Genomic DNA, 26137 nt, shown 5'->3' on the forward strand with positions numbered 1-26137 from the left:
AATGTCATTGTTGCCCATTACAAGTTCACATTGCACTAATGAAGTTGATCATATATCAGAATGGCAGAAACTGTACCCTACACACCAAAATATACCTAGCCTCCACTGGATCTCCCCCCCCCCCCCCCCACAATTTATTTTTATTTTTAAAGAGGGCACGAAATGGTTCATTAAAACAGAGTCACTTGAACATATGTACAGAGAATCGACGACATTGAAAAGTTTCATCAGTAAAGTTATCTGATGATAAGTGTGATGTTCCTAGCTTGTCACCTGTTCAAAGCATTGAGTAAATGAATCCACCATATCATATTTATTAGTTAGACATACTTTATTTAAGGCAGTAAATCAGTGTTGTTGTTTTTTCTTCTAGCGATAGAAACTATTTTTTTTAAAGTTAACATTTTGTTATGAGATCTGGGTCTAATAGTGAACATAATGATATCTATACCTTAAGATGGCAAGAAATGAAAGTTAGAGTAAAATCACAAGTAGTTTGACTGTGGTAAAGGCAGAGTAGTGATACATCATTTTCTTTTAGCTGAAGAAAAATCATTACCAAACAATGAAACATTTTTTTTATGCAAAATCAGAAACATTTAAGGTACATGCTTCCAAGTCCTACTACTCTCAATAGAAGCAGCACATGGTTGGTAGTGATGACTCAGAGCAGTAGTTTGTCCAATATTTTGTGCCGCTACTCTGAATATTCTTCTGTCGGTTTTTAAGTCTATCTTCTGCTCTTTCTCAACATAATTCTGCTGCTCTGGGTTCAAAACCCCTTCTGCTGTCAGATAGTGGAAACAGTTCAGCCTTTGAAGACCTGCTTTTGCTCATTAAACATTGCAAAAAAATTATAAAGTTAAGTTTGGAAAAAATGTGAAAGAATCTCCCAGCCTGGCAAGCCACCTAAAGGACATTGAAGAGATTGAGGTTTAGAGTCTGGTCTGTGGGTGGGGGGGCATTAGGACACTGAAGAGATGAGAGGTTGAGAGTCTGGTCTGTTGGGGGGGGGGGGGGGGGTTAACCATTAGTACACTGACGAGATGGGGGGGGTTGAGTCTGGTCTGTGGGGTAACCATTAGGACACTGAAGAGATGGGGTTGAGAGGAGAGCCCATTTGTGTCAGCACTTTATCCAGCCACTGCAGAGGGCCGTGAAGGTGCACTTCTATCCAACAGGGGGTACTGGTGACATCTTGTCGGTGATACTCAGCTCCCCAGCCCTGTTGGGGGGGGAGAAAGAGATAAAGCTGGGTCATATTCACGAAAGGAAGTAAATGGTCAGAAAAGGAGTGAAACAGCAAATTGTCCAATAAGAAATCCTCATTTTCTATTGCACAATGTTATGCTACAATGTGCCCTAATGTTATTCTCAACACTGCAGATTTGCTCTCAATGAAATTGTCATTTCCACAAAAAGATGATAAAAGCAGTGAATTGTACATAGTACTGAAACTAGTAGAAACGTTCAAATCAAAATGTAAATTGTATATCACCTTTACAAAGCTCATTCGGATGGTGCACATCTTGGTCAGTTCATAGACAGCCTCAAAGCCATGGTTCACAGACTGGGCCAGTAGCTGAGCAAATTCCTGGTTGTTAAAGATCTTCAGACTGCAGCCACTAGGGATCTTACACACCGTGGTGGGGTGGAAACCATGATGATAGTTACAGTTACGACTCTGAACGAAGATACTGGTGTCACTCAGACACTCTGCATACACCTCACCTCCTACGTAGTACAGGTGGACCCCTGAGGAGAGAAAGAACGAGAGTCACAACTCTGAACAAAGATATTGGTGTCACTCAGACACTCTGCATACACCTCCAACAGTACAGGTGGACCCCTGAGGGGGCCGCGAGAGAGCAAATTAAAAAAGAAGCTAAATGCTAGGTGTTTCTAGCTCCACCAGTAGAGTAATGACACCTAGCTAAATTTCTGGCGCCAACAGTAATAAAAAAAAATGAAACCTCCATAAATGAAGAAATGCATGTTTCAACAGAATATCATGCATGTTCTTCACCATTCCTTCCCCACACTTTCTCTGAACCTCATAACCACTTTAAAACGAATCTATTCATCTCAATGTGTTGCCCTGCTCACCTTTGCCGATGTGGCGGCGTGTGTTCTCTATGGTTGAGTTACGGTTGACGTTGGAGAGCAACCCCAGGCAGAAGCGGTTCTTGTTGTTGGAGGGGTCGGTGAAGCCGTCCACCAGGACGCTGGTAGAAGAAGCATGGTAGGCCTCACCCACTCTGTTGTTCAACTCATAGTACACAATACTGCACCAGTGGCTTGGTTCCTCGTACTCCACTGGCTGCACATCTACAGGGAGAAGGTGGAGAGGTCGTTCAACACAATACTGCACCAGTGGCCAGGTTTCTCATACTCCACATCTACAGGGGTCCTTCTGTGTTGTAAAGGAAAAGGGACGCGTAATCTTGAAAATGTACAATTTAATTTGATCAATTCATGAACGACGTGGTGCATTCATTGTGCCCATGGTTCCTACTATCGCGACAATTACACCTAACGAGGCCAATGAAATCCACACCTCGCTGGGAGCCCAGCCTCGCACAGGTGATAAGCGTGAGGCTCGTATTCATTACTTTAATTATTCAGCTCGGTGTGAACACGAACGAGTCGCGCTATTTTGAAAACACACTGGAAAACGAGCCAGTCTTACGTTGCGCCAACTAAACTGTCCCTTAGTGGTAGAGAGTGCTCACCCTCCGGAGGTTTGTGATTAGGAAACATAAGAACCAAACAATTAGTTATCTTTAGAATTGCTTGGCCTGGCTACAGCAATAAGTAAGATGGCTAATGCGACCGAAATGACAAAGCCTAATGTAGCAGGAACAATTTTCACCTGCATGTAGAGTATTTATATTAAGTTCTTCAAAATATTATATTCTCATTCTAAAAAGGGAAGGAATTAGAAGATGTTACGTCTCTATTCAAGGCTTATATGCACTGTTCTTATGCCCTCTCCTGGTATGACCTGGTACTGGTCTACCCACTAGGCTACCCTGCCGCCTCTAACCACTATGCTACCCTGCCGCCTCTAACCACTAGGCTACCCTGCCGCCTCTAACCACTAGGCTACCCTGCCGCCTCTAACCACTAGGCTACCCTGCCCACTCTAACCACTAGGCTACCCTGCCCACTCTAACCACTAGGCTACCCTGCCGCCTCTACACTCTAACCACTAGGCTACCCTGCCGCCTCTACACTCTAACCACTAGGCTACCCTGCCGCCTCTACACTCTAACCACTAGGCTACCCTGCCGCCTCTACACTCTAACCACTAGGCTACCCTGCCGCCTCTACACTCTAACCACTAGGCTACCCTGCCGCCTCTACACTCTAACCACTAGGCTACCCTGCCGCCTCTACACTCTAACCACTAGGCTACCCTGCCGCCTCTACACTCTAACCACTAGGCTACCCTGCCGCCTCTACACTCTAACCATTAGGCTACTCTGCCGCCTCTACACTCTAACCACTAGGCTACCCTGTCAAGTTCACCAGTTGCCGCCATATAAGAGTTCCCTTTCATTTATGATTATGGCAAAGATGGTACATAGTAAAGGGCCAATACCTGTGATCTCAGTTTATTTGTATAAATTAGCACATAAAAAAAGCTAAAACAGTTTTTGCTTTGTCATTGTGGGCTGGTGTGTAGATTGAATACATGTTAGAATAAGGCTGTAATGTTAAATGTGGTCTGAATACTTTCTGAATGTCTCGGCGCTCAGGCTAGCCTCGCTCCAATCACTTCGTTGCGGAGACTAGGGCACAGCTGGCACTGTTCCCTTACTAGTCCGCGGTGCAGGTTCTCTTGACAATCGTGTAGCTTTCTTTAGGGGGCTTGGTGTTCCCGATAGTCACTTCCTCTCCTGGGTGCCCGTACCTCAGCTGAGTCTAAGTTGAGGGATGCGGCGATGGTTTGGGTTGTTGGTCTGGTCGCAGCTCCTGTGAGCTCAGTCATCGGGTTATGAGAGGCTACTCCAAGAGAGGGCAACCAGGTTCTGTGAGTATCCCCCCACCACCTGCCTTGGTTAAGCACCGCTTGACTCCTCCCAGAAGGGTCTGGGTCCATCCGGTCCTACGTAGACACCAAGCTAGCTAACAAGCGTTGCATAGCGTGCTAGCCAGTTTAGCCAACTTGCTGAGGCGAGCTAGTTACTGCTAGCTATTCCGGCTTCCTAATGGTGAAATTGCTAGGTTAGCCCACTTATTTAGTATACGGAAAAAAATATATATATATTTACATTATTTTTTTAATCACTTGGTTATTCTAAACGGACCGTGCTGCAGTCAAATAGGATAGCTAACCTAGCTTAACAGCTCGCATGCATAACAGCTCGCATGCATAACAGCTCGCATGCATAACAGCTCGCATGCAACAGATAAACGAGTTCGAGACCTCTACATGCTATCCGTACACCCTTCCTGTACTCAGTTCGCCCGGGGAGACTAAGGTGTCCAAATGCAGCCTTCGACACAAAAGTCACGGCTATGTCCTTAGCTTTGAGCCATTTTCTTTTTCCACGGCCCTCCTTCTGAAGAACAACGGAGGTTGCATGCCCTGTGTCTGGTGCAAGATTTATGCACGTACATTGAACGGACCCAAGCTATACTGTTGTGACCAGCTTTGGGGTCTGTTATGCTAATCCAGCTGGCGGCAGGGCGCTCCTTCAGCAGCGTTTCTCCACCTGGACTGTGGAGGCCATTTCCCTGTCATACAGCAGCAAAAGGTTAAAGGTCACCTAGCGGTGTGTGTGTCCACTCCACCAGGAGTCTGGCAGCGTCTCGGGTAGTTGTTTAAAGAGTTGACTATAGGAGACGAGTTGGGCATCAATACACACGTCCTCAAGGTTATCGCCTGAATATCACTGCCCTCAGTGTAGGGCCAGTGTGCTTACGACTGGGAAAGGGTCACTAAGGAGCACTCAGTGTGCTCAATACCCAGACTGCCACATCTGGTTGGGTCGGGTATGGATGGTTCGTCATGGGCCGTTTCATTTAGTATCTGTTGGGGTCGGCTTGGGGAGAGATGATATATTTCTCCAAGGTATGTTGTAGCGAAGTTAACGGACTGAAAGAGAACAAAACCTTATGACTAACTACTGTTCCCTGAAGGAGGGAAACGAGAGATAACACTTGTTTGGCCATGAGACCCATTTCTGGGCTCTGGGGAAGAACGGTATTAAATTGAAAGAATTAAATCGAGCCACTTATCACCTGTGGAAGGCGGGGCTTCCAGCGAGGCGTGGATTTCATTGGCCTTGTCATGAGTGATTGTAGATCCTTCAACAGAAGTCGCAAGAGTATGACTTACATCGTTTCCCCTTCCTTCAGGGAACAGTAGTTAGTCATATCGTTACGATTTCAATTTGTATTGACTGCTATGTGATCAGGACGACGCAGACAATTAGGATGAATCAGTTCCAATGAATGACGGATAATGTCTGAAAGCAGGAATTCCTGTGATCAGAAATAAATTAATCATCCCATGTTAAATAAAGTTTCAAGTCCGACTCCTCACCCCCACTAGGCATGTTCCTGGGCCCGCTGCTGCCGGTCTCCATGGACCCCTCCTGTCCCATCTGCTCGTCAGGGGGCATGTAAGCCGGGGGTGGGGTATCAGCTGGAAGAGAAGACCACAATGGACGGATAGTTAAGGAGACCAGCTGCTGCAGATGACAAATGGCTGTCCACACACTTACAGCGGACGGACACATACACAAGAGTCGAACGTACGTCCACAGTCACACACACACACTCTCCGACAACTCCCAAGAGGAGTGAAAACCCAGCCACCACCACAGGATCTTTCTCTACCCGGAAACAGGTGTAGGGTTTCACACACATCCATCACATGGAACTCTAATGTGTGGCTCTATGGACAGTCCCCTATGGACAGTCCCCTATGGACAGTCCCCTATGGACAGTCCCCTATGGACAGTCCCCTATGGACAGTCCCATTTGTTTTGTATTACACAACCACTTATACAGACAGAAATTGAGAAAAATGGGGTGTGGGTGGGGACAATCGGTAATGTTTGTTTTTTAATGAGAAGGCTAATCTTCCTACAGACAAAGCAATTCAACACAGAAGTGATAACACTGCAGTGTTTCATACCTGGGGGGGGGGGCAATTCAACATAGAAGTGATAGCACTGCAGTGTTTCATACCTGGGGGGGGGGGGGGCAATTCAACATAGAAGTGATAGCACTGCAGTGTTTCATACCTGGGGGGGGGGGGGGCAATTCAACACAGAAGTGATAGCACTGCAGTGTTTCATACCTGGGGGGGACGGGGGGGGCAATTCAACACAGAAGTGATAGCACTGCAGTGTTTCATACCTGGGGGGGGGCAATTCAACATAGAAGTGATAGCACTGCAGTGTTTCATACCGGGGGGGGGGGGGGGGCAATTCAACACAGAAGTGATAGCACTGCAGTGTTTCATACCTGGGGGGGGGGGCAATTCAACACAGAAGTGATAGCACTGCAGTGTTTCATACCTGGGGGGGGGGGGGGCATTTCAACACAGAAGTGATAGCACTGCAGTGTTTCATACCTGGGGGGTGGGGCACACAGAAGTGATAGCACTGCAGTGTTTCATACCGGGGGGGGGGGGCATTTCAACACAGAAGTGATAGCACTGCAGTGTTTCATACCCGGGGGGGGGGGGGGGGGGGGCATTTCAACACAGAAGTGATAGCACTGCAGTGTTTCATACCCGGGGGGGGGGGGGGGGGGGGGGCACACAGAAGTGATAGCACTGCAGGGTTTCATACCTGGGGGGTGGGGCAATTCAACATAGAAGTGATAGCACTGCAGTGTTTCATACCTGGGGGGGGGGGGGGGGGGGGGGGGCAATTCAACACATAAGTGATAGCACTGCAGTGTTTCATACCGGGGGGGGGGGGCATTTCAACACAGAAGTGATAGCACTGCAGTGTTTCATACCTGGGGGGTGGGGCAATTCAACATAGAAGTGATAGCACTGCAGTGTTTCATACCCGGGGGGGGGGGGGGGGGGGGCACACAGAAGTGATAGCACTGCAGTGTTTCATACCTGGGGGGTGGGGCAATTCAACATAGAAGTGATAGCACTGCAGTGTTTCATACTCGGGGGGGCAATTCAACATAGAAGTGATAGCACTGCAGTGTTTCATACCTGGGGGGTGGGGCAATTCAACATAGAAGTGATAGCACTGCAGTGTTTCATACTCGGGGGGGGGGGGGGGGGGGCAATTCAACATAGAAGTGATAGCACTGCAGTGTTTCATACCCGGGGGGGGGGGGCAATTCAACATAGAAGTGATAGCACTGCAGTGTTTCATACTCGGGGGGGGGGCAATTCAACATAGAAGTGAGAGCACTGCAGTGTTTCATACCCGGGGGGGGGGGGGCAATTCAACATAGAAGTGATAGCACTGCAGTGTTTCATACCGGGGGGGGGGGGGGGGCAATTCAACATAGAAGTGATAGCACTGCAGTGTTTCATACCCGGGGGGGGGGGGGGCAATTCAACATAGAAGTGATAGCACTGCAGTGTTTCATACCTGTGGGGTGGGGGGGCAATTCAACATAGAAGTGATAGCACTGCAGTGTTTCATACCTGGGGGGCGGGGCAATTCAACATAGAAGTGATAGCACTGCAGTGTTTCATACCCGGGGGGGGGGGGGCAATTCAACATAGAAGTGATAGCACTGCAGTGTTTCATACCTGGGGGGGGCAATTCAACATAGAAGTGATAGCACTGCAGTGTTTCATACCTGGGGGGGGGGGCAATTCAACATAGAAGTGATAGCACTGCAGTGTTTCATACCTGGGGGGGGGGGGGCAATTCAACACAGAAGTGATAGCACTGCAGTGTTTCATACCTGGGGGGGGGGGGGGGGGGGGGGGCAATTCAACACAGAAGTGATAGCACTGCAGTGTTTCATACCCGGGGGGGGGGGGGGGCAATTCAACACAGAAGTGATAGCACTGCAGTGTTTCATACCTGGGGGGGGGGGGGGGGGGGGCAATTCAACATAGAAGTGATAGCACTGCAGTGTTTCATACCTGGGGGGGGGCAATTCAACACAGAAGTGATAGCACTACAGTGTTTCATACCTGGGGGGGGGCAATTCAACATAGAAGTGATAGCACTGCAGTGTTTCATACCTGGGGGGGGGGGGCAATTCAACATAGAAGTGATAGCACTGCAGTGTTTCATACCTGGGGGGGGGCACACAGAAGTGATAGCACTGCAGTGTTTCTGTACTAACATTTAACTTCTCCTTCATTACATTTCTAAAGAAAATGTACATTCTCCCTGACACCCAAAATTACTCGTTACATTTTGAATGCTTAGCAGGACAAACAATGGTCCAACTCACACTAAACAGAACATCCCTGGTCATCAGCCTGATCTGGAGGACTCACTCAACACAAATGTTTTTAAAATGGTGTTTGAGTATGACCCTGGTTATCTGTACATTTTTAAAAAGAAGGAAAAAAAGTAGTGTGGTGCTTTGCTTTTCTTAATATGAGGAATGGTAAGTATCAAAAGTACGGATCATTTAAGTATATTTAAAACCCAGATACTTTTACTCAAGTTGGAGCATGGAGTATATTTTCCACCACTGCATAGAAATGAAAGCACTGCAGTGATTCAGACCTGGGGGGCAATTCAACCCTCTTTCCCACCCTGCCATTCTGCCTGACTACAACGGCCCATGACTCTGTTGTGGATAAGTGCAGCAGCAAACGTCACTGGCTGGGGATATATTCACCAGAAAAGGAGGTCAGACCCCATGCTGTGTCCAGAGATGGGTGCACTGACTGGCGCTCACCAGTCACCCTGATGCAGACCGTTGGTCTACACTTTAGACTGTCCCCATGGCTGGCAGAAGACCCTGGTTCGTATCAGAAATGGTTAGAAAAATCTAACCAAATTGTTCTCCACTGATTTCTAATTCCATTTTCATCAGAAAAAAAGGGGAAAAAGGTTATTTTAAATGGCAATCTTATTTGCCTTTTACATTTTCACAGAGGCCAAAGGCAGTGAGAGACCAGGTGACGTGTACAGTACATCAGAGAGGCCAAAGGCAGTGAGAGACCAGGTGACGTGTACAGTACATCAGAGAGGCCAAAGGCAGTGAGAGACCAGGTGACGTGTACAGTACATCAGAGAGGCCAAAGGCAGTGAGAGACCAGGTGACGTGGACAGTACATCAGAGAGGCCAAAGGCAGTGAGAGACCAGGTGACGTGTACATCAGAGGCCAAAGGCAGTGTGAGACCAGGTGACGTGTACATCACAGAGGCCAAAGGCAGTGAGAGACCAGGTGACGTGTACAGTACATCAGAGAGGCCAAAGGCAGTGAGAGACCAGGTGACGTGTACAGTACATCACAGAGGCCAAAGGCAGTGAGAGATCAGGTGACGTGGACAGTACATCACAGAGGCCAAAGGCAGTGAGAGATCAGGTGACGTGGACAGTACATCAGAGAGGCCAAAGGCAGTGAGAGACCAGGTGACGTGTACAGTACATCACAGAGGCCAAAGGCAGTGTGAGACCAGGTGACGTGTACAGTACATCACAGAGGCCAAAGGCAGTGTGAGACCAGGTGACGTGGACAGTACATCAGAGGCCAAAGGCAGTGTGAGACCAGGTGACGTGGACAGTACATCACAGAGGCCAAAGGCAGTGTGAGACCAGGTGACGTGTACATCACAGAGGCCAAAGGCAGTGAGAGACCAGGTGACGTGGACAGTACATCAGAGAGGCCAAAGGCAGTGAGAGACCAGGTGACGTGTACAGTACATCACAGAGGCCAAAGGCAGTGTGAGACCAGGTGACGTGTACATCAGAGGCCAAAGGCAGTGTGAGACCAGGTGACGTGTACATCACAGAGGCCAAAGGCAGTGAGAGACCAGGTGACGTGGACAGTACATCAGAGAGGCCAAAGGCAGTGAGAGACCAGGTGACGTGGACAGTACATCACAGAGGCCAAAGGCAGTGAGAGACCAGGTGACGTGTACATCAGAGGCCAAAGGCAGTGAGAGACCAGGTGACGTGTACATCAGAGGCCAAAGGCAGTGTGAGACCAGGTGACGTGGACAGTACATCAGAGGCCAAAGGCAGTGAGAGACCAGTTGACGTGTACATCACAGAGGCCAAAGGCAGTGAGAGACCAGGTGACGTGTACAGAGGCCAAAGGCAGTGTGAGACCAGGTGACGTGGACAAGTGTGAAAACCCAGTGTGAATACATAACATATCCTTTTAGCCTATTATATTGTAAAAGCAGCTATCAATAAACACATAGGTGCATGATAAAGGATAGGAGTGAATACTGACATCTACCTGGAAGCTGGAAGGGGCTGGAGGGTCCGGAGCTGGCAGGCGAGTTGGGGTAGGTGCCCACCCCTCCGCTGGAGGCTGGGGAGGGAGGGTAGGGGGAGTTGGGGGAGATTGGGAAGGAGGAGCCGCTGCCCCCGCTGTGCTGCTGGAAGGACTCTGGGAAGGTGGCGTTCACGGGCATGTGGGGCTCGTTGTGAGTCATGTTCCTGAACTGGACTAAGAGGCTGTGTTGGGGGTTGAACTCACTGTGGCGAGGCACCAACACCGGAGGCAGCACTGGTGGAGAAGATTTTTTTTTAAAATAAATATACATATGGATTTGCAGCACCTTTTATATTACACCATTTAAAATACCTTGGGACACAGGTATTTAATTTGAAACCAGTGAAAACAAAGGGACTACACACCAATAAAGGAATATTCTCATGACTCGTTGTCATCGGTGGCTGTGATGCATGTCCACTGCAAGGATTTACATGTTGTCAATACCAGTTGTCCCCATTTAATTCCAAAAACATGCTAATATGATGCAGATCCTACTGATCAGACCATCTGTAACTGCGCTCTGCTCCTCCCACGACATGTGACTGACAGCTTTGTTTTACCCAATCCAAGAGCAGATATCATGTCACTCAGACGAGACACAACACATCCATCTTTAGGGTAGCAGCCAGAATAGCCCCATATTGTTTTGGAGGAAAATCACCTTGAGACATATTTCTTGGAAATTTAAAAAAAAAATTGTACAAGTAGTCAAGGATTCAGTACTCTCCTTCAATTGGTTAACTGGTCAAGAATGTAGTACTCTATTTCAATTAGTTAAACGGTAACTTAAGTCAGATTCTCCTTACTGTGTACATGTTCAGTCCCTGTAGAAGGATGTGCACAACAGCCACCACGTATAGGCTAGGTCTTTCAATGCATCAGATCAATACTATAGTAGGAACGAACATGACTTAGATGCCAGTGTGTACTAGCTACAAGCTAGTGGTTACGTACCTGGGCTCTCTACTCTCTTGTAGTGGTAGGGGTTAATGCAGACCTCCTTCTGCTTGGAGCCAAAGGGGTATTCACACACCTCCAGAGGTTTGAGCTCGTGGTGAGACTGTAGGTCGGGCCACCTCCACACTCTGCAGTAGATAACGTGGGGGAGACCCTTCCTGTGAGACACCTGGAGACGACCGTCCAGAGACCGAGGGATGGTCACACACTTACCTGGCAGGAGAGAGACAGACGTGTTTTTAGGGAAAGGTTTGAAAATATCTGGACCAAGTATGATTGCTGCTATAAAGTCATCTAGCAGACTCTCTCATCCAAACAGACAGTGTCTCTCTCACACCTGGCCCGGACCAAGTATGATGCTGCTATAAAGTCATCTAGCAGACTCTCTCATCCAAACAGACAGTGTCTCTCTCACACCTGGCCCGGACCAAGTATGATGCTGCTATAAAATCATCTAGCAGACTCGCTCATCCAAACAGACAGTGTCTCTCTCACACCTGGCCCGGACCAAGTATGATGCTGCTATAAAGTCATCTAGCAGACGCTCTCATCCAAACAGACAGTGTCTCTCTCACACCTGGCCCGGACCAAGTATGATGCTGCTATAAAGTCATCTAGCAGACGCTCTCATCCAAACAGACAGTGTCTCTCTCACACCTGGCCCGGACCAAGTATGATTGCTGCACACGGTACCGACTCAGTGGGTTTTGTCCAACATGTCTCTGGACCCACTCACGGTCACAGTCATACTCTGGACCTAGTTTTGTCCCATGGAATAAATGTTGTGGATCTTAATGTTTTTCCTCATATTCCTGGACTATCGGACCACCATTTAATGACGTTTGCAATTGCAACAAATCATCTGCTCAGACGCCAACCAAGGAACATCAAAAGTCGTGCTATAAATTCAGACAACACAAAGATTCCCTGATGCCCTTCCAGATTCCCTCTGTCTACCCAAGGACGCCAGAGGACAAAAATCAGTTAACCACCTAACTGAGGAACTCAATTTAACCTTGCGCAATACCCTAGATGCAGTTGCACCCCTAAAAACTAAAAACATTTCTCATAAGAAACTAGCTCCCTGGTACACAGAAAATACCCGAGCTCTGAAGCAAGCTTCCAGAAAATTGTAACGGAAATGGCGCCACACCAAACTGGAAGTCTTCCGACTAGCTTGGAAAGACAGTACCGTGCAGTATCGAAGAGCCCTCACTGCTGCTCGATCATCCTATTTTTACAACTTAATTGAGGAAAATAAGAACAATCCAAAATTCCTTTTTGATACTGTCGCAAAGCTAACTAAAAAGCAGCATTCCCCAAGAGAGGATGGCTTTCACTTCAGCATTCATGAACTTCTTTGAGGAAAAGATCATGATTATTAGAAAGCAAATTACGGACTCCTCTTTAAATCTGCGTATTCCTTCAAAGCTCAGTTGTCCTGAGTCTGCACAACTCTGCCAGAACCTAGGATCAAGAGAGATGCTCAAGTGTTTTAGTACTATATCTCTTGACACAATGATGAAAATAATCATGGCCTCTAAACCTTCAAGGTGCATACTGGACCCTATTCCAACTAAACTACTGAAAGAGCTGCTTCCTGTGCTTGGCCCTCCTATGTTGAACATAAACGGCTCTCTATCCACCGGATGTGTACCAAACTCACTAAAAGTGGCAGTAATAAAGCCGCTCTTGAAAAAGCCAAACCTTGACCCAGAAAATATAAAAAACTATCGGCCTATATCAAATCTTCCATTCCTCTCTAAAATTTTTGAAAAGGCTGTTGCGCAACAACTCACTGCCTTCCTTTATTTTATTTTACCTTTATTTAACCAGGTAGGCAAGTTGAGAACAAGTTCTCATTTACAATTGCGACCTGGCCAAGATAAAGCAAAGCAGTTCGACAGATAAAACGACACAGAGTTACACATGGAGTAAAAACAAACATACAGTCAATAATGCAGTATAAACAAGTCTATATACAATGTGAGCAAATGAGGTGAGAAGGGAGGTAAAGGCAAAAAAGGCCGTGATGGCAAAGTAAATACAATATAGCAAGTAAAATACTGGAATGGTAGTTTTGCAATGGAAGAATGTGCAAAGTAGAAATAAAAATAATGGGGTGCAAAGGAGCAAAATAAATAAATAAATAAAAATTAAATACAGTTGGGAAAGAGGTAGTTGTTTGGGCTAAATTATAGGTGGGCTGTGTACAGGTGCAGTAATCTGTGAGCTGCTCTGACAGTTGGTGCTTAAAGCTAGTGAGGGAGATAAGTGTTTCCAGTTTCAGAGATTTTTGTAGTTCGTTCCAGTCATTGGCAGCAGAGAACTGGAAGGAGAGGCGGCCAAAGAAAGAATTGGTTTTGGGGGTGACTAGAGAGATATACCTGCTGGAGCGTGTGCTACAGGTGGGAGATGCTATGGTGACCAGCGAGCTGAGATAAGGGGGGACTTTACCTAGCAGGGTCTTGTAGATGACATGGAGCCAGTGGGTTTGGCGACGAGTATGAAGCGAGGGCCAGCCAACGAGAGCGTACAGGTCGCAATGGTGGGTAGTATATGGGGCTTTGGTGATAAAACGGATTGCACTGTGATAGACTGCATCCAATTTGTTGAGTAGGGTATTGGAGGCTATTTTGTAAATGACATCGCCAAAGTCGAGGATTGGTAGGATGGTCAGTTTTACAAGGGTATGTTTGGCAGCATGAGTGAAGGATGCTTTGTTGCGAAATAGAAAGCCAATTCTAGATTTAACTTTGGATTGGAGATGTTTGATATGGGTCTGGAAGGAGTTTACAATCTAACCAGACACCTAAGTATTTGTAGTTGTCCACGTATTCTAAGTCAGAGCCGTCCAGAGTAGTGATGTTGGACAGGCGGGTAGGTGCAGGTAGCGATCGGTTGAAGAGCATGCATTTAGTTTTACTTGTATTTAAGAGCAATTGGAGGCCACGGAAGGAGAGTTGTATGGCATTGAAGCTTGCCTGGAGGGTTGTTAACACAGTGTCCAAAGAAGGGCCGGAAGTATACAGAATGGTGTCGTCTGCGTAGAGGTGGATCAGGGACTCACCAGCAGCAAGAGCGACCTCATTGATGTATACAGAGAAGAGAGTCGGTCCAAGAATTGAACCCTGTGGCACCCCCATAGAGACTGCCAGAGGTCCGGACAGCAGACCCTCCGATTTGACACACTGAACTCTATCAGAGAAGTAGTTGGTAAACCAGGCGAGGCAATCATTTGAGAAACCAAGGCTGTCGAGTCTGCCGATGAGGATATGGTGATTGACAGAGTCGAAAGCCTTGGCCAGATCAATGAATACGGCTGCACAGTAATGTTTCTTATCGATGGCGGTTAAGATATCGTTTAGGACCTTGAGCGTGGCTGAGGTGCACCCATGACCAGCTCTGAAACCGGATTGCATAGCAGAGAAGGTATGGTGAGATTCGAAATGGTCGGTAATCTGTTTGTTGACTTGGCTTTCGAAGACCTTAGAAAGGCACGGTAGGATAGATATAGGTCTGTAGCAGTTTGGGTCAAGAGTGTCCCCCCCTTTGAAGAGGGGGATGACCGCAGCTGCTTTCCAATCTTTGGGAATCTCAGACGACACGAAAGAGAGGTTGAACAGGCTAGTAATAGGGGTGGCAACAATTTCGGCAGATAATTTTAGAAAGAAAGGGTCCAGATTGTCTAGCCCGGCTGATTTGTAGGGGTCCAGATTTTGCAGCTCTTTCAGAACATCAGCTGAATGGATTTGGGAGAAGGAGAAATGGGGAAGGCTTGGGCGAGTTGCTGTTGGGGGTGCAGTGCTGTTGTCCGGGGTAGGAGTAGCCAGGTGGAAAGCATGGCCAGCCGTAGAAAAATGCTTATTGAAATTCTCAATTATGGTGGATTTATCAGTGGTGACAGTGTTTCCTATCTTCAGTGCAGTGGGCAGCTGGGAGGAGGTGTTCTTATTCTCCATGGACTTTACAGTGTCCCAGAACTTTTTTGAGTTAGTGTTGCAGGAAGCAAATTTCTGCTTGAAAAAGCTAGCCTTGGCTTTTCTAACTGCCTGTGTATAATGATTTCTAGCTTCCCTGAACAGCTGCATATCACGGGGGCTGTTCGATGCTAATGCAGAACGCCATAGGATGTTTTTGTGTTGGTTAAGGGCAGTCAGGTCTGGGGAGAACCAAGGGCTCTATCTGTTCCTGGTTCTAAATTTCTTAAAATGGGGCATGTTTATTTAAGATGGTTAGGAAGGCATTTAAAAAAAATATCCAGGCATCCTCTACTGACGGGATGAGATCAATATCCTTCCAGGATACCCCGGCCAGGTCGATTAGAAAGGCCTGCTCGCAGAAGTGTTTCAGGGAGCGTTTTACAGTGATGAGTGGAGGTCGTTTGACCGCTGACCCATTACGGATGCAGGCAATGAGGCAGTGATCGCTGAGATCTTGGTTGAAGACAGCAGAGGTGTATTTAGAGGGGAAGTTGGTTAGGATGATATCTATGAGGGTGCCCGTGTTTAAGGTTTTGGGGAGGTACCTGGTAGGTTCATTGATTATTTGTGTGAGATTGAGGGCATCAAGTTTAGATTGTAGGATGGCTGGGGTGTTAAGCATGTTCCAGTTTAGGTCGCCTAGCAGCACGAACTCTGAAGATAGATGGGGGGCAATCAGTTCACATATGGTGTCCAGAGCACAGCTGGGGGCAGAGGGTGGTCTATAGCAGGCGGCAACGGTGAGAGACTTGTTTTTAGAGAGGTGGATTTTTAAAAGTAGAAGTTCAAATTGTTTGGGTACAGACCTGGATAGTAGGACAGAACTCTGCAGGTTATCTTTGCAGTAGATTGCAACACCGCCCCCTTTGGCAGTTCTATCTTGTCTGAAAATGTTGTAGTTTGGAATTAAAATGTCTGAGTTTTTGGTGGTCTTCCTAAGCCAGGATTCAGACACAGCTAGAACATCCGGGTTGGCAGAGTGTGCTAAAGCAGTGAATAGAACAAACTTAGGGAGGAGGCTTCTAATGTTAACATGCATGAAACCAAGGCTATTACGGTTACAGAAGTCGTCAAAAGAGAGCGCCTGGGGAATAGGAGTGGAGCTAGGCACTGCAGGGCCTGGATTCACCTCTACATCGCCAGAGGAACATAGGAGGAGTAGAATAAGGGTACGGCTAAAAGCTATGAGAATTGGTCGTCTAGAACGTCTGGAACATAGAGTAAAAGGAGGTTTCTGGGGGCGATAAAATAGCATCAAGGTATAATGTACAGACAAATGTATGGTAGGATGTGAATACAGTGGAGGTAAACCTAGGTATTGAGTGATGAAGAGAGAGATATTGTCTCTAGAAACATCGTTGAAACCAGGAGATGTCATTGCATGTGTGGGTGGTGGAACTAATAGGTTGGATAAGGTATAGTGAGCAGGACTAGAGGCTCTACAGTGAAATAAGCCAATAAACACTAACCAGAACAGAAATGGACAAGACATATTGACATTAAGGAGAGGCATGCTTAGTCGAGTGATCAAAAGGGTCCGGTGAGTGGAGAGGTTGGTTGGTGATTTAGACAGCTAGCCAGGGCATCGGTAGCAAGCTAGCATAGGATGGAGGTCTGTTGTTAGCCACCTCCTGCGCTCCGTCAGTAGATTAGTGGGGTTCCGTGTGGTAGAGGGGATCAATCCAAATCACACAACAACAAAAATAAAAACAATAGATATAGTTATAGAGGCCCAAGAAGAAAACATAATAATAATAATAAAAATAAAAAAATAATTAAAAAAATATAAAAAAATTGCCCGATTGTCTATTCAGATAGCAGCCGGTAAGACAGCTAACGGTTAGCAGGCCGCAGATGGGCGTTCAGGTAACGTCGCGACGGAGGAGCCAGCCGAATAACTCCTTCGGGTAGATAACGTCGGCAGTCCAGTTGTGAAGGCCCGGTGGGGCTCCGCGAAGGCAGCAAAACGGGTCCGGATAGGCGACTGCAGCCCAGGTGCGATTGATGGAACTCAGGAGTGATTGACGGAGCTTGCTAGCTCCGGAACAATTGATGTTTGCTCCGGAATCGACGATGGCCGATAGTCACACGGATAGCAGCTAGCTAGCTGTGAGATCCGGGCATGAATGTCCAGAGAGCAGTCGAAATCCAGGGACATGGAGAGAAAAATTGGTCCGGTATGCTCCGCTCCGAGCCGCGCCGTACAGAACTGGCGATAGACTTTCGAGCCAAAGGATAGCCGATGACCACAAACCGTGGTTAGCTGAACACCAACGACTTGCCAGTAAAGGAGCCAACTAGCTTCTGAACTAGCTTCTGGATTAGCTACTGGCTAGTTTCAGGCCAGCCTCCTGGAGTTTCTGGCTAGCTTCTTGGAGGATTACAGATCTGAGGTAAATAATACTTTTTTATAAATATACATTGGTGAGGCGGGTTGCAGGAGAGTGTTTTGAAGATGAGTTGATGGAAAATAAAAATTAAATGTATGTGAAAAAGTTGTAAATATATATATATATATACAGGACACAACAAGACGAGGACAAAAGACGTCTGAACTGCTATGCCACCTTGGAGAAGAATGAAGACAAACAATGTATACGAAATACTTCAGTCTGGTTTTAGACACCATCATAGCACTGAGACTGCACTTGTGAAGGTGGTAAATGACCGAGGCTCTGATCACCACATTATTTTGGAGAGATTGGAAACCCAAATTGGTCTACACAGACAAGTTCTGGCCTGGTTTAGATCTTATCTGTCGGGAAGATATCAGTTTGTCTCTGTGAATGGTTTGTCCTCTGACAAATCAACTGTAAATTTCGGTGTTCCTCAAGGTTCCGTTTTAGGACCACTATTGTTTTCACTATATGTTTTACCTCTTGGGGATGTCATTCGAAAACATAATGTTAACTTTCACTGCTATGCGGATGACACACAGCTGTACATTTCAATGAAACAGGTTGAAGCCCCAAAATTGCCCTCGCTAGAATCATGTGTTTATCATTCATAAGGAAGTGGATGGCTGCAAACTTTCTACTTTTAAACTCGGACAAAACAGAGATGCTTGTTCTGGGTCCCAAGAAACAAAGAGATCTTCTGTTGAATCTGACAATTAATCTTAATGGTTGTACAGTCGTCTCAAATAAAACTGTGAAGGACCTCGGCGTTACTCTGGACCCTGATCTCTCTTTTGAAGAACATATCGAGACCATTTCAAGGACAGCTTTTTTCCATCTACGTAACATTGCAAAAATCAGAAACTTTGTCAAAAAATGATGCAGAAAAATTAATCCATGCTTTTGTCACTTCTAGGTTAGACTACTGCAATGCTCTACTTTCCGGCTACCCGGATAAAGCACTAAATAAACTTCAGTTGGTGCTAAATACGGCTGCTAGAATCCTGACTAGAAACCAAAAATTTGATCATATTACTCCAGTGCTAGCCTCCCTACACTGGCTTCCTATCAAGGCAAGGGCTGATTTCAAGGTTTTTACTGCTAACCTACAAAGCATTACATGGGCTTGCTCCTACCCATCTCTCTGATTTGGTCCTGCCGTACATACCTACACGTACGCTACGGTCACAAGACGCAGGCCTCCTAATTGTCCCTAGAATTTCTAAGCAAACAGCTGGAGGCAGAGCTTTCTCCTATAGAGCTCCATTTTTATGGAATGGTCTGCCTACCCATGTCAGAGACGCAAACTCGGTCTCAACCTTTAAGTCTTTACTGAAGACTCATCTCTTCAGTGGGTCATATGATTGAGTGTAGTCTGGCACAGGAGTGGGAAGGTGAATGGAAAGGCTCTGGAGCAACGAACCGCCCTTGCTGTCTCTGCCTGGCCGGTTCCCCTCTTTCCACTGGGATTCTCTGCCTCTAACCCTATTACAGGGGCTGAGTCACTGGCTTACTGGGGCTCTTTCATACCGTCCCTGGGAGGGGTGCGTCACTTGAGTGGGTTGAGTCACTGATGTGATCTTCCTGTCTGGGTTGGCGCCCCCCCCCTTGGGTTGTGCCGTAGCGGAGATCTTTGTGGGCTATACTCGGCCTTGTCTCAGGATGGTAAGTTGGTGGTTGAAGATATCCCTCTAGTGGTGTGGGGGCTGTGCTTTGGCAAAGTGGGTGGGGTTATATCCTTCCTGTTTGGCCCTGTCCGGGGGATGTCCTCAGATGGGGCCACAGTGTCTCCTGACCCCTCCTGTCTCAGCCTCCAGTATTTATGCTGCAGTAGTTTATGTGTCAGGGGGCTAGGGTCAGTTTGTTATATCTGGAGTACTTCTCCTGTCCTATTCGGTGTCCTGTGTGAATTTAAGTATTTATTCTCTCTCTCGCTCAGGACCTGAGCCCTAGGACCATGCCTCAGGACTACCTGACATGATGACTCCTTGCTGTCCCCAGTCCACCTGACAGTGCTGCTGCTCCAGTTTCAACTGTTCTGCCTTATTATTATTCGACCATGCTGGTCATTTATGAACATCTTGGCCATGTTCTGTTATAATCTCCACCCGGCACAGCCAGAAGAGGACTGGCCACCCCACATAGCCTGGTTCCTCTCTAGGTTTCTTCCTAGGTTTTGGCCTTTCTAGGGAGTTTTTCCTAGCCACCGTGCCTCTACACCTGCATTGCTTGCTGTTTGGGGTTTTAGGCTGGGTTTCTGTACAGCACTTTGAGATATCAGCTGATGTACGAAGGGCTATATAAATAAATTTGATTACTACAGACAGGGACACTCACTGGGCTGTCCTGGGCTGCTGAGGGCTTTCTCCAGATCCTCCATGGCTCCCTTCTTCTTCTTCAGTTTCTTGACCAGAGCGTCAACAGCCTTCTCAGCCCATTTCTCCTCCTCGTCCCCCTGCTTCCACCCCAGCAGACGCTTCACAGCTGGACTGGTGAAGGAGAAGAGGCTGGACATAGAGGTCATGGTGCTGCTGTCTGTGGTGAGAGGGAGAAATTTACCAGAAAGTTAGGTGATTGACGAGTCCTCTTCTTGGATCACAGTCAACAGGGAGGGAGAATGTTTGTGTGTGTGTGTGTGTGTGTGTGTGTGTGTGTGTGTGTGTGTGTGTGTGTGTGTGTGTGTGTGTGTGTGTGTGTGTGTGTGTGTGGTGGTTGGGGGGGTGGAGAGAGGAGGCTTAGCCTTGCACACCAAGGACAGGAAATAGAGGCAGGACGCAGGCAGGACACAGCTGCTCAGGAAAGGAAAGCCTGCCGTGAGGTGGGATGTACCCTGGCACTGGGTCACAACCAACCCCACTGAGGGGAGTGCAGTTTGGGGAACAAGTCCAGCTGAGATCCCCCCCTCTGGGACACAACAGCCCAGAGGATTTACAAACGTAGCTAGTCGATAGGCAGATATAAAATAGAGGGGGGGGGGGGGGAAAGGACCTATTCTCTCCTCTTCTCCCTCTCTCTTTCTGAGTCTCTGGTTTAGTCCATATGTGGTGACCAGCGCCTCGGTTAAGGTCTAGTGTAGAACCTGGGGGGGGGGGAAAAGATCAGCAGCTGTTAGAAATATATTGCAAAACAGAATCCTCAGGTTAGGTGACATCTAGGACTGGGACGATAACAGCATTACCATACACCTTAGTATCGCGGCAAGGAAACAAAACAAAGTGTTTAACTTCTTTAGGAAAACAGAACTAATGTCAGAAACATCGACCTGGCCAAGGCTTTCGACTCTGTCAATCACCGCATTCTTATCGGCAGACTCGGCCTTGGTTTCTCAATATGACTGCCTCGCCTGGTTCACCAACTACTTCTCAGATAGAGTTCAGTGTGTCAAATCGGAGGGCCTGTTGTCCGGGCCTCTGGCAGTCTCTATGGGGGTGCCACAGGGTTCAATTCTCAAGCCGGCTCTCTTCTCTGTACACATCAATGATGTCGCTCTCACTGCTGGTGATTCTTTGATCCACCTCTACACAGACGACACCATTCTGTATACTTCTGGCCCTTTTTTGGACATTCTATTAACAAACCTCCAGATTAACTTCAATGCCATACAACTCTCCTTCCGTGGCCTCCAACTGCTCTTAAATGCAAGCAAAACTAAATGCATGCTCTTCAACCGATTGCTGCCCGCACCTGCCCACCCGGCTAGCATCACTATTCTGACTTAGAATACGTGGACAACTACCTAGGTGTCTGGTTAGACTGTAAACTCTCATTCGACTCACATTCAGCATCTCCAATCCAAAATTAAATCTAGAGTCTGCTTCCTATTTCGCAATAAAGCCTCCTTCACTCATGCTGCCAAACATACCCTTGTTAAACTGACTATCCTACCGATCCTTGACTTGAGGCAATTTTGTAAATGACATCGCCAACCCTCTACTCAGCAAATTGGATGCAGTCTATCACAGTGCCATCTGTTTTGTCACCAAAGCCCCATATACTACCCACCACTGTGACCTGTATGCCCTCGTTGGCTGGCCCTCGCGTCAAAGTCGGCACTGAACCCACTGGCTACAGGTCATCTATAAGTCTCTGCTAGGTAAAGCCCCGCCTTATCTCAGCTCCACTGGTCACCATAGCAGCACCCACCCGTAGCACACGCTCCAGCAGGTACATTTCACTGGTCAACCCCCAAAAACTATTCCTTTCTTTGGCCGCCTTTCCTTCCAGTTCTCTGCTGCCAATGACTGGAACGAATTGTAAAAATCACTGAAGCCTTATATCTCCCTCTAACTTTAAGCATCAGCTGTCAGAGCAGCTCACAGATCACTGCACATAGCCCATCCACCTACCTTATCCACATATTGTAAAAAAAAAAAAAAACATTTTCTCCTTTGCACCCCAGTATCTCTACTTGCACATTCATCTTCTGCACATCTATAACTCCAGTGTTTAATAGCTAAATTGTAATTAATTCGCCACTACGGCCTTTTTATTGCCTAACCTCATTTCCACACACTGTTTTTAGACTTTTCTATTGTGTGGATGTTTGTTTATTCCAGGTGTAACTCTTGTTGGTGTCTCACTGCTTTGCTTTTTCTTGGCCAGGTCGCAGTTGTACTGCTTTGCTTAATCTTGACCAGGTCGCAGCTGTACTGCTTTGCTTAATCTTGACCAGGTGGCAGTTGTACTGCTTTGCTTAATCTTGACCAGGTGGCAGTTGTACTGCTTTGCTTAATCTTGACCAGGTGGCAGTTGTACTGCTTTGCTTAATCTTGACCAGGTCGCAGTTGTACTGCTTTGCTTAATCTTGACCAGGTCGCAGTTGTACTGCTTTGCTTAATCTTGACCAGGTCGCAGTTGTACTGCTTTGCTTAATCTTGACCAGGTCGCAGTTGTACTGCTTTGCTTAATCTTGACCAGGTCGCAGTTGTACTGCTTTGCTTAATCTTGACCAGGTCGCAGTTGTACTGCTTTGCTTAATCTTGACCAGGTCGCAGTTGTACTGCTTTGCTTAATCTTGACCAGGTCGCAGTTGTAAATGAGAACTCGTCCTCAACTGGCCGACCTGGTTAATATAAAATAAATAAAAGCAATGTCATCTAGAGTGGTTCCCAAACTGTGGGGCGAGTCACCTTGTTTTTAAAAAGGAACTCAGTCTGGCTTGAAACTTACTCTTGAAAGTCGTAATAGGAAAATGCACAAGGTGCCATTTCAAAACTGGGTAGTGCATCATCCGTTCCTTTTGTCATGCTTGTCATTGCATACTTCAGAGAGCTTATTATTTAAAAAAACTGTCAAATGCCCATAGATTGTTGTAATTTTTTTTGTCACTCAAATATCACGAATACACCAAATTGTATAGAATTGCAAGAAAATGTGCTTAAAAACGGCAACATTTTCTTTGTGCCCCTTGACTAAATGTGTAGAACAGCAGAAAATAAGCTTTAAACCTGCTAAATTCTCCCAACCAACAAGAGGGGTGTGAACTGTTTGTGTCATGAACAGTGCTTGTTGTCATAGAAATAGACTTGGAGCAAGCAGGAGGGGGGGGGGGGGGGGGGGGGCTTGAGTGAAAATGTTTGGAAAACCCTGATCTAGAGTCACATGTATTTATCTACCACGCTATAGCACACAATATTTCACATACAGCAGGTTTTTTAAAAGACCAAAGAGTTTGGTATGCTTGGGATAGTTATCTAAGCAACAGCACCACAAAGCCCCACTCTGAGCGATGTATGGATGGGATAGACAAGCCTGACAGACAGATCTCTGGGTAGACAGACAGGAAAACCGGTAGACAGCCTTCTGGGTGGACAGGCAGGGGAAAACCGGCCGATAGACACGCAGACATATCTGGGTGGACAGAGACCGAAAGACGACAAAACACAGGCATGGCCGCACAGCTGTTGAAAACAGCCCTAGCAGAGGATGTGAGGTCACTGAAAGCTGCTTCCTCTCCCATCCTTTCCCATCATATCCCTCCCTTACAGCACACAGCTGGTCAACAGCACCAGGCAGTTTACCCCTTCATTGGTACAATAGGGAAAAAGCACTAATTGAGCTCTATAGGCAATACAGTATACCCTACACTTCAGTCACCACAGGAAAAATAAATTACCTTTGCATGTGTCATGATTAAGTGAGATGACAGGGCATACAAGGAAAACAAAAATGTAGAAGAGACTAGGTAGGCCATTTACTGACTCTAAAGATGCACGTAGGCCTGTTTCATCCATGAAGATATGGACAAGCAAGCTCTGTAGACACAGCCTGACCAAATAATATGCTGGTTTCTGTGAGGCTGTAATGCCATGTGACCGATGACAGCGATACAATAACTGTAATGACAGGAAACGTGCACAGATCCCCAGAGTCCAGCAACTGATCACATCACACCTCAGTATTTTCCTGTCTGTCTGTCCTGTAAAGCAGGGTCAGGAAGCAACAAACAGTGTGCATGTTGAGACAAATTCTGACATGGCATGCTCTGGCTACAGGGTAAAAGTGAAAAATGGAGAAGACAAAGGATGAGTCAGGTAACTAAACATGAGATGTCTCCCCATCCAAGGTGATACTCAAGAGGATTATTGCCTAATTGCCAAATGGATGATCATTTGACACCAGAAACCCACACTGACATCTTCACTGCAGGATGATAAATCAAAAACGAACTTACTTGACCCATAATCACAACCATTATACCACTGAAGCTTGAAACCAGCACAAAAGACATGTTCCGATGCCCATATAAACGTAACTAGTTACTGAACAACTTTACAAATTTAACTATCAAGGTACACAACAACATGACATGCCTAACTTAACTCGAAAGCATAGGTACCTAAAATTCCACTTGATGTTTATACACATAGTTAGCTAGCTATATCTATAAATTATGTATGTAGCTATGTGATTAGTTATGGCTATGAAGAGTGGAAAACATATCAAATAAAAACTCATCCAATTTCGCTAACGTGAACTTAGCTAACTACGTTTTGTTCAGCTAATCTTAGCCAAGTAGCGTTAGCTTGCTCAACACGTTACATGTTCATTAACTAACTTAGCTAGCCTGTTGGGTTATCGTTGTTGAACCGAATTGATGTTTACAAATCAAAAAGTTATTCGTGTGGTTTTACATGGCTGACGTTAACACGTCCTATTTTGACCACAAATCTCGTTTTTTTTTTACCCCACTCGAAGTCTAGCTAGCTACCTCTTCCCCTCTCCAGATAACTTTTGCAATCCCTTCTCTAGCTAACTGGCTAGCTACAACACCCCCCACCAATCTGAAAAACTACCCAAGCCTAACTTCACTGATTAAAAACTTGGTCATTTCCTATTGGAAACATGCTTATCTAGTAGATAAAACTATAGTTTTTCCGTCGCATACCTTTGAATAATTGAGTCAGGCTGGTCGCTTCCTTATTAATTTCTCTCTATTTAAAGCAGTCCGACATGGAGTTGTGTTTTTTAATTTCCGACTTGTTTCCCGACTCCTCCGTCCTGGCGTCACGCCTGGGAGGCGGAGCGCATATCCCTCCGCGAAATGACCGATTTTTACTCTCTTCTTTTTTTAAAACACTTTGTCACAGTCTTCTTCAAATGAGAGCTTTTCCACGTTTTAAAAATATATTTAAAAAAAGTGATGCTGAGACAAAAACAATCATTGCAACCATACAACTCTATGCACAATGACTACTTTATACAATTTCCGTAGAACATTTTACTAAAACATTTATTTGAAGAACAGTGCAGATGCAAAGTTTGGTAACAGAATATGAGTTTGTGCCATAATTCTGTTCCCAAATTTTGTATCCGCACTGTTCTCCAAGTAAATAATAATTGACTACATTTGTAAAGCGCTTTTCATTATACAGGACAATCTCAAAGTGCATAAAATAAAAAACAAATATAAACCATTTTAAATTACAAATAAAATGTGTTTTTGTATAATTTTATAGAGTTCTATGGTTTGGTTAACTTTGCAATCATTTCTCTTTGTTTGACAATTTAAAGTGAACAATCTGAGTCTCAGAATCACTCTGTTTCTATGGAATTGCCCATGAGCTGTTTGTAAAGAAATATGTCGTAAATAAAAATCATTATAATCGTACATCGTGGTCCGACGAAGCAGACGCTAAACCATAGGACTGTTTCGCTAGCAGACTGGAATATGTTCTGGGATTCATCTGATAACATTGAGGAGTTTACCACACTTTCATTAAAAAGTGCATCGACGATGTCACCCCCACAGTTCAATTATTTATTTCACCTTTATTTAACCAGGTAGGCTAGTTGAGAACAAGTTCTCATTTACAACTGCGACCTGGCCAAGATAAAGCAAAGCAGTGCGACAAAGACAACAACACAGAGTTAAACATGGAATA

The 26137-nt window shown here is 46.2% G+C and overlaps 1 protein-coding gene across 13 annotated transcripts; it reads right to left on the minus strand.

Annotated features, from left to right (window-relative positions):
• Window positions 1-312: 312 nt before the first annotated feature.
• On the minus strand, window positions 313-25325 carry LOC109878031 (mothers against decapentaplegic homolog 5). 13 transcript variants are annotated; one of them, XM_031789576.1, is made up of 10 exons: window positions 25141-25325; window positions 20503-20832; window positions 20091-20288; window positions 11372-11587; window positions 10376-10648; window positions 8803-8925; window positions 5555-5656; window positions 2107-2328; window positions 1499-1755; window positions 313-1225 (listed from the first exon to the last, which is right to left on the minus strand). In XM_031789576.1, the coding sequence occupies exons 3-10, from the start codon at window positions 20275-20277 to the stop codon at window positions 1082-1084; spliced, it is 1524 nt and encodes a 507-aa protein (XP_031645436.1). In that variant the 5' UTR covers window positions 20278-20288; window positions 20503-20832; window positions 25141-25325; the 3' UTR covers window positions 313-1081. The 13 variants fall into 13 exon arrangements, with proteins under 13 accessions (XP_031645436.1, XP_031645433.1, XP_031645437.1 ...); XM_031789573.1 differs by having other exon boundaries at window positions 10370-10648; window positions 25141-25276; XM_031789577.1 differs by having other exon boundaries at window positions 20742-20832; window positions 25141-25272.
• Window positions 25326-26137: the final 812 nt, after the last annotated feature.

This window comes from Oncorhynchus kisutch, linkage group LG15 (genome assembly GCF_002021735.2).
Source record: "Oncorhynchus kisutch isolate 150728-3 linkage group LG15, Okis_V2, whole genome shotgun sequence".
NCBI lineage: Eukaryota > Metazoa > Chordata > Actinopteri > Salmoniformes > Salmonidae > Oncorhynchus > Oncorhynchus kisutch.

Coding starts and splice junctions, on each gene's coding strand:
- LOC109878031 (XM_031789573.1), bottom strand. CDS start 20,277: ATGACCTCTATGTCCAGCCTCTTCTCCTTCACCAGTCCAGCTGTGAAG. Junction 5,657..8,802: donor GGGTCTGACCTCCTTTTCTG/GTGAATATATCC, acceptor CTTCTCTTCCAG/CTGATACCCCACCCCCGGCT. Junction 1,226..1,498: donor TCCGAATGAGCTTTGTAAAG/GTGATATACAAT, acceptor CCCCCCCAACAG/GGCTGGGGAGCTGAGTATCA.